Consider the following 18,751-nt stretch of genomic DNA (forward strand, 5'->3'; position numbering starts at 1 on the left):
CATTATCTTTATCTTTATCTGTATTTCGAACGATTTAAAAAAAAGAAGAAAAGAAAAGATGAAAATGAATAAATGAAAGGAAAATTATATATATATACACATATATATACATACATACATACATACATATACACATATACATAACATATGTACATACATGAATTAAAAAATCAAAAGCCAATTTCAACATAATACACATTAGACTCGTTCGAAAAGGGATAGGAAGAAGCCTATGCTTGTCAAGTCCTACCCCCATTCTTCACCATTAACAAATGCAAAAATAAACTAAACAGACAATTCAAATAAAACTACTCCAATCAAGCTAGTAAGAAAAAAAGAACAAAAAAAGAAAAGAACAAAAAGAACAAGCACCATTAACATCTGTGAGATTTACATTCTCCTTCCTCATTACTGTACTTTTCAAAGATATATCTTTTGTACATTTTTTTAAATTGCATTATATTCATACTTTGTTTAATCGTTTTGTCAAGACCATTCCACAAAACCACCCCACAAATGGAAATACACATACTTTTTAAATTGGTCCGAACATAATGCTGTTTCAAGTTTGGGTTCCCTCTAAAGTTATAACCCCCCCCTCTCTGTCTTTGAACAGTTTTTGTATGTTTACAGGTAGCAGTTTATTTTTTGCTTTATAAATTATTTGCTCTTAAATTCTACCAGATCCTTAATCTTTAAGGTGTGTAATTTTAAATACAGTATATTGGTGTATTCATGATATCCTACATTGTTTACTATACGAATAGCTCTTTTTTGTAGTGTGCTTAGTGATTGTAAGGTGTTGCCCCATACTTCCACACAGTAATTTACATACGGTAACACAAGTGAGCTGTACAGAATATACAGTGCTCTCTCATTCAAAACATGCCTTGCTTTCCCCATCACTCCAATACTCCGTGCTACTTTTGCTTTCATGTTTTATATGGGGTTTCCAGCAGATTTTGTGATCAAGAATCACACCCAGAAATTTTTTTTTTCATACACTCTTTCTATTTCAACATTATTTATCATTACTTTTACTTGTGTATTTATTTTGCGTTTTCCAAACAGCATAAGTTTGGTTTTGTTTAAATTTAATGATAATTTATTCAAATCGAACCATGTTTTTAGTTTACCAATTTCTGCTGTGACCACCTCCAAAAGCTGCTGCAAATTGTCCCCATCACAGAAAATATTAGTGTCATCTGCAAATAACACAAATTTCAAGAGGTTTGACACCCTACATATATCATTAATATACAAAATAAATAATTTGGGGCCCAAAACCGACCCCTGTGGGACTCCACAAGTTATTTCTAAGCATGTTGATTTGCAGTCCCCTATTTGCACAAACTGATGTCTTTTACTTTTGTAGCTTCTCATCCACTCTAGTACAACCCCTCTGATTCCATACTTTTCCAGTTTTTTGATTAACAAATGATGATCAATTGTATCGAATGCTTTTTTCAAATCTATAAATACACCCACTGCATATTTCTTATTATCTATAGAACTGGTAATGTCTTCAATTAACTCCATTAATGCCATGGATGGCGATCTGTTTGACCTGAATCCATATTGACTATCAACTAGCAATTCGTGCTTCTCGATAAAGTTATATAATCTACTTCCATACAGTTTTTCTAATATTTTTGAGAACTGAGAGAGTAACGACACCGGCCTGTAATTTGTAAATTGATTTCTGTCTCCAGCTTTGTATAGTGGGATGACTTTGGCAGTTTTCATTTTATATGGAAATACACCAGTTTTGAAAGATAAATTGCAAATATAAGTTAAGGGTTTTACAATTACACCAATGACTACCTTGATTAAAGCCATATCAATGTCATTCCAGTCTGTAGACCTTTTATTCTTACAATTACTAACAATGTCAATAATCTCCTTTTCATCAGCTGCTTTCAAAAACATTGAATTTGGGTTGCTGTCCAACAAATCCACAACCTTCCCCTCTCCTTCTTCTGACTGTGGATTATCGATTTCTGCCAGTTTTGGTCCCACACTTACAAAAAATTTGTTAAACCCATTAACCACATCATTCATATCGCTTACAGTTGTATCATTGTCTTTAAGATACTGAGGGTAGTTTATATTCATTGATCCATTCCTGATAATATTATTTAACACATTCCATATGCCCTTGATATTATTTTTATTATCATTTAATATTTTATTATAATAATCTTTCTTACATATCCTCATAATACTAGTCAATTTGTTTTTGTATCTTTTGTATTTACTTTCTGCTTCTATAGTTCTGAATTTTATGAATTCTTTATACAAGATTCTTTTTTTTGCTTGCATTTTGTAGTCCTTTTGTCATCCATGGCCTATCTATATATTTTTGCTTCTTGTTGTGTTGTTTCAAAGGACAGTGTTCATCATATAACGATTTAAATATTATCAGGAATGTTTCATACGCTTTGTTTGTATCAGTCTCTTTAAACACTTGTTTCCAATTTTGGGTCAGTAATACATTTCTAAATTTATTTATAGATTCTTCTGTTCTTACTCTCCTGTATCTAATCTTATTAATATCCTTACACTTAACATAATCACAAATAAACATTACAAAAACCGGCAGATGGTCACTGATGTCATTTAGTAGTAACCCACTCTTTATGCTGTTGTCCATACAGTTTGTAAATATGTTGTCTATTAGAGTTGCACAGTGAGATGTTATTCTACTTGGTTTGGTGATAAGTGGGGAAAAAAACTCACACTGAACAATACATCGATAAATTCATCAATCTGTGCTTGTTGGGATTTAAGAGATCTAAATTAAAATCCCCACAAATTAACACAACTCTGTGATCTTTCTTGGCAAACAATCTTTCCATACTATTCTTGAATATTTCAATATTGGAACCAGGTGCTCTGTATACACAACTTACAATTACATTTTTCTTTTTTTCCAGATAGATTTCTACAGTAATAATCTCCATCACATCATCAATATTAGTTGTCATATTTTCCACTATTTTATAATTTAATCTTTTATCTACATACAAAGCCACCCTCCTTTTTTATTTTTCCTATTTATGTAATTCAGTTCATATCCATTTAACTCAAAATCCACACCCTTTTCAGTACTACGCCAGGTCTCAGATATGGCTATCACATTGAATGGTTTGTTTAGATGACTTAAGTAATCTTTGATGTTGTGAAAATTTGCATATAAACTTCTGCTATTGAAATTAATTATTGACATTCCATGATCTGATTTTATGTTCATGTTGAATTGATCTTCAGAGTAATAACAGCAGTTATTGTTTATATTGTTAAGAAAATTATTTTCAGGGTCAATATCTTGTTCAAAATCATGCATATTATAATCAGTGAATTTAAATGATTTAAAGTTCCAACCATCACAGTCATCATTGTCCCTTTCATTTCCAGCTGTTGTCAAGTTTAAACAGTCAAGCTCTTCACAAGAGTCCATGGTCATAATAGTTCAAGTCAATCACACTGATAGACACAGTCACTGTTCTGGAGTCACTGGTACTTGTCCAGCTCCTCGATGTATCTTATGGTCAGCACTTTAGCCTCCTCTGGTGACCCGTTTAGCTTTATGAACACCTTGGAGTTTGTTGTCCAGGTTGACTGGATTTTTTTCAGCTTCCTTAGGATGCATGCGCTTCTGGCGATATCTGCATTTTTTTTTGTAAGGTGCTCATTCACATAAACATCAGATCCCTTGAGCTTTTTCCCTTGTCTGAGCAATGCATTTTTGTTTTTTCTGTTCGTAAAACAAATTATTATGGCTGGTTTGACACTGGTTTTTTCGAGGTAAAGGGTGACATGCTTCAAAGTCTGTTGGATATGGATATGCCTTTGCTATGAAAGAAAGCAATTACCTGTTGCTCCACGGAGTCCATGTCTGGAGCGGTGGGCTCCCCATCGGCCGTTGCTGTTACCGCCCTGGCGTAGGACCGGGGCCTGGTCTCCAGTCCGCTGACAATAATGTCATTCATGCGGGTGTACTGCTCCAGGTCTGTTACACGGCATTCTAGGCTGGCGATCCTCTTATCCTTCTCCTCATTTTGTTTTTCAGTTCTTTAATTTCACTCATCAAATTAATTATCATTTTCTGCTGCTTAGAGACAGTAGCAATCTCCTCAGACAGAAAATCAAGCGCCTTCTTTATATTTTCCAAATTTCCTCGTTCTTCTTTGGTGGCATTTTGACTGCTCAGCTCCATCTGTCCGCAGCGACTTCAAAGTGCGGCCATCTTTTCTCCAGGAACTCCTGTTTCTCCAGGAACTATAGATACGCCATAGAAAGCATTTTATCGGGTTGCATCACAGCATGGTTTACGAACAGCTCTACCCAAGACAACAAGAAATTGCAGAGAGTGTGGACGTAGCCCAGACCATCACACAAATTAACCTCCCTTCCTTGACTCCATCTACACTTTGTGCTGCCTCGGCAAGCCACTAGCATAAATCTGATCTCGGTCACTTCCTCTTCCCCATTAGGCAAGAGATACAGAAATTTAAAAACTCGCACCTCCAAATTTGGGGACGGTGCTTCCCGGATGTTATTAGGTAAATGAACTGTCCTGGCACCAGTTTGAGTTTCACGCATCAAAAAACTTTACACTGTACCTCAGTACACATGACAATAATAAATCTCCACAAAGGAATTAAGATGCTGATATGTCATTGTACTGCTGTTTGTTTTCAAACTGCTTAATGAAATTTGAGACAACTTGGTTTAAGTGGTTTCTTGTCTGTAAAAGAAATAAAGGTGTGAAAACTAATGTTTTACCATGTTACTTGCTATTGAGGTATTTTGTTGCTATAGCTTGTCTGCAACAGCCGATGGCTGGAAGAGTTTAATTTTAAATATGATCCTTTTCTATTTTGGTCTTGTCAACGACAGGAATTCAATGTTCTTAAAATAGAGCTATTTTAAAATAGCTATAGTTGCTAACAAAGTAAAATGAGCAAAGTTATTGATCAAAATTATTTTTTAAATTATTTTTAAGGCAATATTTGCCGATCTCCAATTGCTGAAGCCATCTTCAGGAAACTGGTAACAGACCGGGGTGTTATAGACAAAGTAAGTTATCCTGTTTTTTTTTTTTAATTTTCAAACTTATTCACAAACAAATAAACAAATCACACTGCAAAAGTAGGCTACCAAATTGCTATCACTGCCGCTAACAAACTGTATTCTCTGCTACTAACTGTGCTTTATATATTTTCTCCAATGTCGCCGTTTTATTGAATCTGCAATAATGGTTTTATCAGCTGAGAACGATACCCTGCAATATTTCTAACTCTGCTTAGGTGAATAGAATATTAAAGTTTGGACTATTATTCTAAAATAGGTCAATGTTATGAAAATTGCATTTAATAATAATTCATTCAGCAGTTATTGATTATTTTACAAGGAAATTTAGCAAAGTCAGCATATCCCAAATGGAGATTACTAACTCCTGAATCTGCCTATCCATTGAAACTTCCCTTACAACCTTGTATTTTATAGCCATTATATAATTCCATTATTTCTTGTTCCTTCTCTTGCGTGGCACCTTTAACGACCTCCTTAAGATTTATCCAGTCACTTGCTCCCCTTTATTCCTATTGAAAATGTTGATTTCAATTTCATACAAGTTGGCTAGTAACTACCACGTTGTCTCTTGATCCATGTATATTAATCACTTTTGTATTGCACATGCAAAGCTTTCCTTGCTTGTCATTTTCTGTTTTGTAAATGTAGTCCAAATATGTGTCAGTCTGGTGATTTGTGTTTCCAGAAAATTAATGTTTTTAAAACTCATGAATTTTTAAAAAACATTTGGCATACTTTTATGGCGATAAAATAATGTTGTGCTAAGACAATTACAAATCACTGTTCAATGTTTTCGAAAAGAATACACTTCTCGAACGAACACAATTAGTCAACAAGTCTCATTGTTACACTACAAAGAATTTTAAGTGCTAATATTCTGGCGTTGCTTTCTGCAAATAAACATTTGAATTAATGACAAAAATGCTGAAAATCTTCATGTAGATAGGGAGATAACATTTCAGATCATTCCAAGGTTATATTAGGGTTTGGCTGTAGTAAAGTGAAAGTTCCTACCAATTATTGATCTTAATAATGTGGCTTTAATATTTTTTTTTACTGACTGCATGGGGAAACAAACGGCATGGCACTTGTGTTTCTTCCAGTGGAATGTAGACAGTGCAGCAACTTCAAGATATGAAATAGGCAATCCCGCTGACCTTCGGGGCCAGAGGTGTCTGATGAAACATGGCATTACCACGAATCACATTGCCAGGCAGGTACTGTATCTCAGTTTTTTTGGTTTATTGAGGGCTATCAATTTTCTTTCTTATTGCAGTGGATGATAGACAGTGCTGGTGTAATTGACATCAATGTTGGGAAGTCCCCAGATTCAAGGGCTCTAAGCTGTTTAAGACAGCATGGCATTGAGACAACACATAAAGCAAGACAGGTAGATGTATTAGCCTTCTTTTAAACTTACACAATTTTTGTTTTCAAATTGCGATTCTAGATGGAATAATGTCAATTGTAATCATGGTTATTTATTACCACAATGCTTTTGGTAAATTTTAAATGTGCTGATGAAAACAAAATCACATGTCTAATACTGGTTAATTTGTGTTAATATATCAGATGAATGACAAGTAAATTCTGTAATTTACTCCTGAATATATTTGAATAGTTCTTCAAAGTGTATCTGCAACAGTCAAGAGATTGTTAGAGATTACCTAAAATTGCAGAATTACAAGGATCGTAAGCCACCTTGTGGAATATGAGGTGTTGTTCCTCCATTTTCCATGGAGGAACACGCTCTGGCAATGGAGGATCCCAATGACAAAGGTAAGTATGGGATGGGGAGTTAAAATGTGTAGCAAACGGGAGATCAGTCCTGGGGTGTGTAGTAGAGCAGAGGAATCTCTGTTACAGTTAGCTGCACGTATTTTGCACAGATCGATAGACTGATAAAGAAAGCTTTTGGTACATTGTCTTTTTCTATATGTGATATCCTGACTAAGGCCAAAGTGCTCTATTAACTCAGTGGGTCAGGCACTTGCCCTGTTGATCAAGATTATGCTGTGATTCTTTAACTATATTCACTGCAATACCATCTATTTTTGTACACATGGGGGACTTTATCAAATGCCTTCTAAAATGCATCCAGGCAACATCCACCACCCTACTTTCATTGAACAAGTTGAAGAAGCTGGAACAAGTACAGAGAAGATTTAAGAGGATATTTCCAGAACATGAGGCTCTGAGCTATAGGGAGAGATCAGGCAGGCAAGGACTTTATTTCTTGTAGCGCAGGAGGATGAAGAGTGATCTTATAGAGGTTTTTAAGATTATGAGGGGAAGAGATAGAGTAGATGTCCATAGTCTTTTACCTGGAGCAGGGGAATTAAGAACCAAAGGACATGTGTTTAAGTAGAGAGGGAAAAGATTTAATAGGAAACTGAGGGGCAACATTTTCTACACAGAGGGTAGTGGGTATATGGAATGAGCTGCCAGGAAGTAGTTGAGGCAGATACCATAACATTTAAGAGACATTTGGACATGTACATTGACAGACAAAGTTTAGAGGGATAAGGGCCAAACCTGGGCAGGTGGGACTAGTGTACATGCAGCATCTTGGTCAGCATGGGCAAGTTGGGACAATGGGCCAGTTTCCACGCTGTATGACTATGATCACGTCCTCACGTGGCTCACCAGAGTATAATTCCCTGGATTCTCTCCACAATCTCTCGTGTCTCTCAATAACCTGGGATAGATCCCATCCAATGCTTATCGAGCCCACAAACCGCCTCCTTCTTATTTTCAAATTGCCCATATGTATTCTCCACGCCAACCTCCCTGTCATCCATGTTGTTGTGCATAATATAAACAAATGTAGGTACAATAAACTGGGATTTTCTTTAAACCGACTCGCCAAAGCTATTTCTTGGGCCTTTTTGGCCTTTCCAATTGCCTGATTCATTTCTTACCTCCTTTATATCCCTCTAAGGCAAGGGAGGGGAAAGATTCAATAGGAACCTGAGGAGCAACATTTTCATAAAGTATGTTTAATGGAGTTTGTTGCCAGACGAATGTATGAGGCGATAGGCAATAGGTGCAGGAGTAGGCCATTCGGCCCTTCGAGCCAGCACCGCCATTCAATGTGACCATGGCTGATCATCCCCAATCAGTACCCCGTTCCTGGCTTCTCCCCATATCCCCTGACTGCGCTATCTTTAAGAGCCCTATCTAGCTCTCTCTTGAAAGTATCCAGAGAACTGGCCTCCACCACCCTCTGAGGCAGAGAATTCCACAGACTCACAACTCTATGAGAAAAAGTGTTTCCTCGTCTCCGTTCTAAATGGCTTACCCCTTTTTCTTAAACCGTGGCCCCTGGTTCTGGACTTCCCCAACATTGGGAACATGTTTCCTGCCTCTAGCGTGTCCAAACCCTTAACAATCTTATATGTTTCAATAAGATTCCCTCTCATCCTTCTAAACTCCAGAGTGTACAAGCCCAGCCGCTCCATTCTCTCAGCATATGACATATCTCAGCATAAACCTACGCTGCACTCCCTTAATAGCAAGAATGTCCTTCCTCAAATTAGGGGACCAAAACAGCACACAATACTCCAGGTGGGGTCTCACTAGGGTCCTGTACAATTGCAGAAGGACCTCTTTACTCCTATACTCGACTCCTCTTGTTATAAAGGCCAAACATGCCATTTGCTTTCTTCACTGCCTGCTGTACCTGCATGCTTACTTGTGATGTACAAGGACCCCAGATCCCATTGCACTTCCCCATTTCCCAACTTGACACCATTTAGATAATAAACTGCCTTCCTGTTTTTGCTACCAAAGTGGATAACCTCACATTTATCCACATTAAACTTCATCTGCCATGCATCTGCCCACTCCCCCAACCTGTCCAAGTCGCCCTTTATTCTCATAGCATCCTCCTCACAGTTCACACTGCCACCCAGCTTTGTGTCATCTGCAAATTTGCTTATGTTACTTTGAATCCCTTCATCCAAATCATTGATGTATATTGTAAATAGTTGCAGTCCCAGCACTGAGCCTTGCGGTACCCCACTAGTCACTACGATAATACTTACGACGTTTGGACAACTATGTGGATGGGAAAGGCTTGGAGGGATATGGGTCAAACACAAGTAAGTGGGGACCTGGACACAATTCCCACAGGTGTGGTCACCAGGGACACCAGCAGTTTTCCTAACTTCCCACATCCAGCAGGAGGAGCATTGTACCTACTTACCTGCCATCACCACTGCAACTGAACCAAGACCGAGAGAGCAGTAAAAAAAAAAAACACGATTTACACACAGGAGCAGACTGTTATTTATTCTCCTATCTGCCTTAGATAATCTCCTTGCCTCGGCCTCATTGTTGACTCTTGAGCCACAGATGACTTAACCTCAACACAGCACTTAAGACTCTTGAGCTAGAGACTCGCACTTCACGTCAACACAACACCTCTCGCAACACAGTTGCTCTGCCACATCTTGCCTTTTTATTAGCTACTGTTAGCCAATTTGGATGCTCCAATTAACAGGTTTGATAAGATAGAATCCCTATTTAATGTCTCATCAAAGAAAATGCATTTCCAGGAATGATGAACTCCTTCTACAATACATGGACTTTGAATCCATGACTTTTAGCTTGCGATGAGAGTGGTACTACTAAGCCAAGTCCTTCTGAAAGAATTAGTGCAAAAACATCATTGTTTGCTTTGACTATCCACTTTGAAAAATAGTTTAACTTTTTAGAAGACTGTGTGGTTTAAATAGTTACATTACTATTATTTTACCAAAGTTATATCAACAGAACAAAATCAATTCTGAATAATTGTAATTAAATGTTAATTATTCAATTACTATATGTAATAATCTGATTGTAAATGAATCGGATGTTCATATTTTTTTAATTCTAGGTAACCAAAAATGATTTTGTAACATATGATTTTATGCTTTGCATGGATGAAAACAATTTAAGGTGAGTCAAATAAAATATTCAACAATTCTTCTTGTTTTAAGTAAAAGCCTTTGTCAATGGTAACATTAAATTATTTCCTGGCTTAAAATGTGTTGGACTTTGTGTAAATCAATTATGTATTTTCTGCTAATCATAAAAGGCACAGAGACATTAAAGTTTCCTTGTAATACTACATATTGAGTGGCAAAGTGTGTGGCTATATAATTTCCCAACCTGCAACTCTCTTTGGAATTTTCCATCTTAAAATAATTCGAAAAGTTCATTAAAAAGGATGATGTATCAAGAGTGTTTTATTGTCATATGTCCTGAAAAAAGAACAGTGAAATTCTTACTTGCAGCAGCACAATATATATAAAAAATAAACAAACAATAGTAGTGCATAGATATACCCCTAGGTCTATCTATGTAGTTTGGAGCTTGTTCCGTGGTTGTAGTATTAAATAGTTTGATGGTTGTACGGAAGAAGTTGCTCCTGAACATGGCCGTTATAGTTTTCAGGCTCCCACACCTTCTTCCTGATGGCAGGAGTGAAATAGGAACGTGGATCTCTGATCATGCTGGCTACCTTTTTGAGGGAGCAACTCTTGTAGTTCCCTTCAATGTTAGGGAGGTCAGTACCCATGATGTACTGGGCAGTGTTCACCATTTATGCAATCTTCTTCGTTCATGGACGTTTGAGTTGCCGAACCAGGCCATGATGCAACTAGTCAATATGCTCTCTACTGCACTCCTATTGAAGTTCACGAGAATATTCATTGACATACCAAATCACCTCAATCTTCTCAGGAAGTAGAGGTGTTGATGGGCTTTCTTTGTGATTACATCAATGTGCTGGGCCCAGGACTGATCTTCAGAGATATGCATGTCGAGAAATTTGAAGCTTTTTGACTCTCCACCACTGTTTATGGATCCTCCTTCCTCTTATAAAGTCTACAATCAGTTCCTTGGTCTTACTGACGATGAGTGCAAGGTTGTTGTTCTGGCACCATTTGGTCAGTCGATCAATCTCCCTCCTATACTCTGTTTTGTCATCTGTAATTTGTCCAACAATGGTGGTGTCGTTCGGTGAACATGACGATGGAATTTGAACTGTGTCATGAAAATAGAGTGTGCAGAGCAAGGGGCTGAGCACACAGCTGTGAGGTGCTCCCGTGCTAATGATTATCAGAGGAAGTATTGCTGCCAATTTGTACAGATTATGGCCTGGTGATGGGAAGTCGAGGATCCAGTTCCAGAGGTATATGCAGAGAGCCAGTTCTGAGAGCTTGGTAACCAGCTTGGAGGGGAAATGGAGTTGAATGCTGAGCTGCAGTCTATGAACAACAGCCTGAATGATGTGGTTAAATCATTCTAACATAGATGTCAGTCTGAAGAAGGGTTTCAACCCGAAACGTTGCCTATTTCCTTCGCTCCATAGATGCTGCCTCACCCGCTGAGTTTCACCAGCATTTTTGTCTACCTTTGATTTTCCAGCATCTGCAGTTCCTTCTTAAACAATAGCCTGAATTATGTGTTTTTATTGTCCAACTGGTCATGTGCAGAGTGGAGAGCCAGTGAGATTGCGTCCTGCGTTGACCTGTTGTGGCAGTAGGCAAATTGTATGTGTCCAGGTTCTTCTACTGTGGGCAGCACTGTGGCGCAGCTGGTAGAGCTACGCCTCATTGCGCCAGAGACACAGCTTTGATCCTGACCTCAGATGCTGACTGTCGGGAAATTGCATGCTCTCCCTGTGAACAGATTGGTTTCCTCCTGGTACTTCCCACATCTGTAGGTTAATTTGGCCTCTATAAATTGCCCATAGTGTAGGGAGTGGATGAGAAAGTGGGATAACATAGAACTAATGTGAATAAGTTCTTGTCGGACAGAAGGGCCCGTTACCATGCTGTATCGCTAAACTAAACTAAACCTGATCTAAACTGCTTCCAACAAATTAGAATTCTGTTAGCTTATCTTACTGCATGTAACTGCTGCACACTGAATGTCAGTAAATCATGTAACCGCGATCCCTCTGCATTTTGAAGCTTTGAAATCTCTCACCCTTTTGGCAATTTTTAAAAATCAGATAATTATACATTTTCACACATTATACTCCATTTGTCAGATCTTTGCAGATCACATAACTTATCAAAATCCTTCAATAAAGGCTCCATATATTTTCACAGCTTACATCCAACTTCTCTTGTCATCAGCACATTTAGCAACCTTTTTCTTCAGTTCCTTCATCCAAGTAATTTGTATAAATTGATTCTTTTGGCACCTCACTGTCAACTGTGACAACTAGGAAAAAACATGTTTTTTGCTGTTGGCCAGTGAGTCCTCATTCCATGCCAGTGTATTATTTTACACACTAGAAGTTTTTCAACAAAAAAACAGATTGATTTAGCAGGCAGGGAGCATCTGTGGAGAAAAAGTGTGGTCAAAGTTTGTCAAGACCCTCTATAATGTAATAAAGTCAAAGAGTCATACAGCAAAGGTCTTCCAACTGATCTACAAATTCCATTTATCACCTTCTCTGTCTTGACGATTCTAGTGCTTTTCCAGATGCTGCTTAAATGTCACCAACATGTTCTTGGGATGTGAGTTCCCGATTGGAACCACCCTATGGATGAAAACATTCTTCTCTTCTAAACCTCTTCCTCCTCATCTTAAACCTATGCCCTCTGGTTTTAGTAACCTGTTATAGAGATATGGGTGAAAAATGTACTTGATAAAGTTATCTCATTTAAATTGACTATTAGTGTCACTACATTTAAACATTTTTCTTGACTATAAGAAGTATTTTTCTGTCTTAATTACTAGGCAACCATTTTCCCCACACCTAATATATAATTTTGTAAACCTCTCTCGGGTCCATTTCTCAGTCTACTGTGCTACAAGGAAAACAAACACAGCCTATCCTTTATCCACATTACTGAAACATTCCGTCCCAGGCAACATCCTGCTGAATCTCCTCTGCACCCTTATCAGTGTAATCATGTTCTTCCCATAGCATGGCAACCAAAACTACACTCAAATATTCCAGCTGTGATCTAATTAATGTTTTGTAAAATTGTACCAGTATCGCACTGCTCTTGCACTCCATGTCCCAACTAATGAAAGGAAAATGTCCTGTATTCCTAACTCATAGATACATAGAAACATAGAAAATAGGTGCAGGAGTAGGTCATTCGGCCCTTCGAGCCTGCACCGCCATTCAATAGGATCATGGCTGATCATCCAACTCAGTATCCTGTACCTGCCTTCTCTCCATACCCCCTGATACCTTTAGCCATAAGGGCCACATCTAACTCCTTCTTAAATATAGCCAATGAACTGTCCTCAACTACCTTCTGTGGCATAGAATTCCAGAGATTCACCACTCTCTGTGTGAAAAATGTTTTTCTCATCCCAGTCCTAAAGGATTTCCCCCTTATCCTTAAACTATGACCCCTTGTTCTGGACTTCCCCAACATCGGGAACAATCTAGCCTGTCCAACCCCTTAAGAATTTTGTAAGTTTCTATAAGATCCCCCCTCAATCTTTTAAATTCAAGCGAGTACAAACCGAGTCTATCCAGTCTTTCTTCACATGAAAGTCCTGACATCCCAGGAATCAGTCTGGTGAACCTTCTCTATACTCCCTCTATGGCAAGAATGTCTTTCCTCAGATTAGGAAACCAAAACTGTACGCAATACTCCAGGTTTGGTCTCACCAAGACCCTGTACAAACTGCAGTAGAACCTCCCTGCTACTATACTCAAATCCTTTTGCTATGAATGCTAACATACCATTCTTTCTTCACTGCCTGCTGCGCCTACTTTCAATGACTGGTGTACCATGACACCCAGGTCTCGTTGCATCTCCCCTTTTCCTAATCGGCCACCCAGGTCTCGTGCATCTCCCCTTTTCCATGTCCTATCTATGTGTGCTGCAACCTTTTACAATACTTTCCAACATCTTCCCTATGCCAAACTAATCGCCTGCAGTTCCCATTTCTTCTCCCCTCCCTTTTTGAAGAAAAGGATTGCATTTGCTGTTTTCCAACATAACAAAATTCCACTGTCCATCGAATTTTAGAAAATTAAAATCAACACCTCATCTAAATCTCAGTATGAAGAAGGGTGTTCACCCAAAACATGAACTGCCCATATGCCTCCACAGATGTTGCCCAATCCACGGAGCATTTCCAGAGGTTTGAGTACATCAACTCAATCATTAGCCATTTCTTAAGCCCACAGATGGTCTAACATACCAAGGGTACCTGTCAGCCTTTTGCTCCAGTAATTTGCTCAGAACTGCATCCCTGATGTTTTGAGGCTTATTTATTAATTTATACCTCAACAGCATGTGATTTTTGGTTTAATTTGCTTGGTAAACTGATAATGTATGTAATCTAGCAGAGTGAATTGTCTTCCCATTAATAGAAGAGCATAATATTCTTTCTATTGAAATCTAGCATTGAACTTGAAAATCGGTTCATAAGGTCATAGGAATAGGAGTAGAAATAGGCCATGCAGCCCATCAAGTCTTCTATGCCATTCAATCATGGCTGATCTATCTCTCCCTCCTAACTCCATTCTCCTGCCTTCTCCCTGTAACCTCTGACACCTGTACTAATCAATAATCTATGTACTGTACTGCTACCTAGTTTCCCAGAATATTATTGATTCCCACTGTTCAGAACACTTTTGCTGTATTGCAAGTATTGAGAATTTAGGTTTTCATGAGCTAAATTCCCAATTGTTGCAATACAGCAAATGTCTGGCCCATTATTAAAGAACTGGGATAGAAATGTGAACAGGTTGAACATATTTTATTGAACTGTGGATTTCTGTTATGTCTCACATTTTTTGCAACAATTTTCTGAGCATATTGTGGAACTATTTTAAGTAGAAAGAAGAAACCTTGCTCCATTGTAATTTAGTTCAAGAGGGATTTAGATGAGAGCAAATTAGACTTGACTAAGGCAGGTATTGAGATTCTGCCTGCCATTGAAATGGATTTTACATAAAGGAAAAACAATTGGCTCTTGTATTTTGTAAATGTTATTGACCCTTCAGCACAATCAAAAGCAGGATGAGATTGTCTTAAAGCAAGATCTCCTTTCCAAAGAAGATTGAAGGAAGACTGAGTGAACTGCTCTTAAAGCAACATATGACGAATATTGTATCAGCAGGCCAAGATTTTCAAAGCAATTTCTAACTATCTACGGGCAAAGTTCTAATGATGCACCTGTGCTTGACAAGTCTGTTTGTGGGGAAGAAAGTTACTGTGACCCTGAACTGAAACTGCAGATTATTCAGGGCAGTGATGACTGTGTTACACTGCATATTGTATTTGGGAGCTCATGGCTGTAGTTAGAATGTAATCGAGACTTCCTATTGGGGGAGGGGCAATTTGGCTGCATAGCAAATTTTAGACAGTACAGTAATTGAAAGAATAACTATCTTCAAAATAGTTCTGTTTCCTAATCAAACTATAGATTTGTTTAACATTTCTGATATCAATGTTTGCGAAAGAGTTCAATTTTAGTTGGTGGCAGTTGATTAATTTACTTATGACAGACTCAAAATGCTGGATTAACTCAGTGGATCCAGCAGGATTTCTGAAGAAAATATATATTAAATGTTTCAGGTTGGAAACCTTCTTCAGACTAATGTGGAGGGAGTTTGGAAAAAAAACTAAACGCAAATAGCAGGAAAAAAATCAGGAACGCCAACAGGTGACCTCAGTCGAGGAGGTTCCCCGATAAACCAATTGTTGGATAGACGGTGTGAGCCCAAGAGATACATAGTTGTGATTTGTGATGCTGCTCAAAGGACGTTCAGTGGAGAGAGGACGGAGGGGAAGGAAGGGGGAGGGGCAGGGGAAACTGGTGCAAGGTTAGCCAAATCTGCTTATTTGCTTATTGTTGAAATCATTATTAAATTTATTGATATGACATTTGCAGAAGAAACTTAGTTCATGTTTGATAAATTTACAGATCTTTAAAGACAATGGTTGAAAAAGTAAGCAATCCTAAGTCCAGCATACAACTACTTGGATCATTTGATCCAGAGAAGAAGCGTATTATACAAGATCCCTATTATGTAAGTAGTGAAAGCTTTAAAGTTATGTTGTGTGTACATTATTTTCAAATTTGGAAACATTTGCATTGTTCACTGTTTTAAGCGGAAGTGTGTTTATCCTCCTGTATGTTTTGGAGATATTAATTTACTCATTTTGTTTCTCATGTCCAGGAAGATGAAGCACATTTTGAAGAAGTGTACCAGCAGTGTTTAAGATGTTGCACAGGATTCCTAGAGGCTTCCACTTAACAATGCAAAACGAAGCATTGCTTTTATAAATTATCAAAACAAATCCATTGAATATGGTTTACCAACATCATTGGTCTCAAATTTATAGAATTAATTAAATATTTAAAATTATTTGCTATAATTGTTTCAATGTTCTTGTTTGCTCTATACCAAGTAGACAAAAATGATATTCATCGGCAAACTTTAAAACGGCAAAAATTACAAACATGATGGTTTTATTCTCATGAATTTTGATTGCAGGGCAATAAAATTTGATGCTACAGAATTGATGTTCTTACTGTGGACAGTTTAAATGTGTATGAGTGAAAAACGTACTTGAGAAAATTAAGTCATATTAAATTTATTCTGTGTGTTACTACATTCAAATATTCAGCTCCGCTATTGGAAATACATTTCTGCCTTCCCTACGAAGCAATTATCTTGAATACTAGCAATTTTCCCATACCCTAAACTGGCACTATTTACATTTAATATTTTTAAGAAGGAACTGCAGATGCTGGAAAATCGAAGGTACACAAAAAAAGGGGGGGGGGCAAGGAGAAGAAAGGAAAAAGGAGGAGGAGCCCGAAGGCTGGGGGATTGTTTGAAAGATAAAACACTACTTTGGCAATCACCTTTTGATAGATATAGGTTCATCAAAAATGATCAACAACTACAATGCGAAGGAGGGTTAAAAAAAATCAGCAATGGTTTGGATGTTTTTTGCAATCTGCACTAAAGTATGTTTTCAAATTACCTCTTCCTTTGATTCAAAATAATCCCCAATACTTAATTGTATTTCATTTCATCCATATAGTCTCTGCAAAAGTATTAAAAAAAATCTTGTACCAAAATGTCAAATGAACACTTCCATTTATAAAGGATTTTTGCCATTGTTCACAGTGAAACACTTTGAAATGAAGTACTAACAACATTTGCCATTGATCTGATGGCTGTTTGCAGTCATGAGAGTTTGGTGGTACAACCGTAAGGTAGAAAGACCTTGGATTTAACTACAAGATTTATCTATCAAGGAAGAGATTATATTTTCAGGTGCATGATTGAAAGTTTGTTGGGCTGTAGTTGATTTAAAAAAAAAAAAAAGGAAATAGCAGACCAGAGAAGAATTTGAAAAAGGAGCAGGAATATATATATTTTAAAGGGATGATTACCTTGTTGGGAGTGTTCTATAGAACCCCAAATAGTAAAAGGGACATCTAAAGTTAAAAATTGTTGGGAAATTGCAGATGGCGGCAAAACTAATAGCATGTTCCTGTTAGAGTGTAGGTGAAGTTAGGTGCCTCACCTGGACTCCCTCTCCCCTTGCTCTTTCACTTTCACTCACATGTTTTATGACCCAGACTGACAACCCTAGCCACTTGTGTTTTCTGAACACTTGCCTGCACTGCCATCTTGTGCCTTGAAGCTTCCTGCCAGGCCTCCGAGTTTTGTCCAACCTACATTTCAGGCACCTGTACTCAATCTGCCACTTCTCACAACAGTCCTGCTTCAGTACACTGCCTGCCATGCGCTAGTACCAGGAGGTCCTAGTTGTGACTCTCCCTCTGTTCTGGGCGTCACTTGCCCAGAACTACAATGGACCTCAACTTTACTTCATTCTCTGCTGGATCCAAGCCTTCAATAAACGCTGATTCACTTACATGGACTCCATCGAGCATCACAAGTTTGACCACCTCCAACCAGTCCCTCCGGCTCTCTTGACTGCTTGTAGGTTTCACCACTGGATTTTGCTGTGGACCTGACCACTACGAGGCAGAGACCCGCAGCGCCAATGCTCACCAATTCTTCCGTCTCTCCAAGGACCGGGACCACCAAAGCTGCCGCTGCCAACCCACACTACCACCTTGGCCAATTCCAGGCCAGCCATACTGATCTTCACCTCCAGGCCTAACCTATTGATGCTGACGCCCGCCCACACAGCTTTCTCGGCTGCCTCCAGGCCACGCCTTGTGCAACTGTAACATAACTTCCCAATCAAAACCCTCACTGATGAAGGCCAATGTGCCAAAAGCCTTATTGACCATTGTATTTACCTGTGATGTCACCTTCAAGGAAACATGTAGCTGGACTCCTAGATCAATCTGCTCTACAATGCTCCCCAGAGTCCTGCCATTTGACACATCTGTTAAACTCCACCAACTATTCCTCAGGGAGATGGAGTTTAATACCGATCAAGATACTGCTGCATTATTTGACGAATATCTTCACAATCCACAATACCACCAACTTTAGTGTCATCTGCAGACTTACTAATCAAGCCTTGTACGTTCTCATTCAAATCATTGATACAGATGACAAATAGTAATGGCCCCAGCAACAAACCCTGAGGAACACCGCTAGTCACAGGCTTCCAGTCCAAATATTAACCTTCCACCATCGCATTCTGCTTCCTTTCACAAAGCCAATTTTCTATTA

At 38.3% G+C, this 18,751-nt stretch overlaps 1 protein-coding gene across 4 annotated transcripts in view; it reads left to right on the forward strand.

Moving 5' to 3' along the window:
- The window catches only part of acp1 (acid phosphatase 1), a 28,700-nt gene extending 12,099 nt beyond the window's left edge, over nucleotides 1-16,601 (forward strand). Inside the window, exons 2-6 of one of the 4 annotated variants that reach the window (XM_055635239.1) lie at nucleotides 5,009-5,082; nucleotides 6,177-6,314; nucleotides 9,980-10,041; nucleotides 16,003-16,108; nucleotides 16,259-16,601. In XM_055635239.1, coding sequence (XP_055491214.1) covers nucleotides 5,009-5,082; nucleotides 6,177-6,314; nucleotides 9,980-10,041; nucleotides 16,003-16,108; nucleotides 16,259-16,336 — 458 coding nt within the window. In that variant the 3' untranslated portion in view covers nucleotides 16,337-16,601. Of the gene's footprint in view, nucleotides 1-5,008; nucleotides 5,083-6,156; nucleotides 6,315-6,373; nucleotides 6,488-9,979; nucleotides 10,042-16,002; nucleotides 16,109-16,258 lie in introns of those variants that run through there. The other 3 variants (XM_055635241.1, XM_055635240.1, XM_055635242.1) reach the window with 3 other exon arrangements.
- Nucleotides 16,602-18,751: the final 2,150 nt, after the last annotated feature.

Source organism: Leucoraja erinacea, chromosome 5, assembly GCF_028641065.1.
Source record: "Leucoraja erinacea ecotype New England chromosome 5, Leri_hhj_1, whole genome shotgun sequence".
Taxonomy (NCBI): domain Eukaryota; kingdom Metazoa; phylum Chordata; class Chondrichthyes; order Rajiformes; family Rajidae; genus Leucoraja; species Leucoraja erinaceus.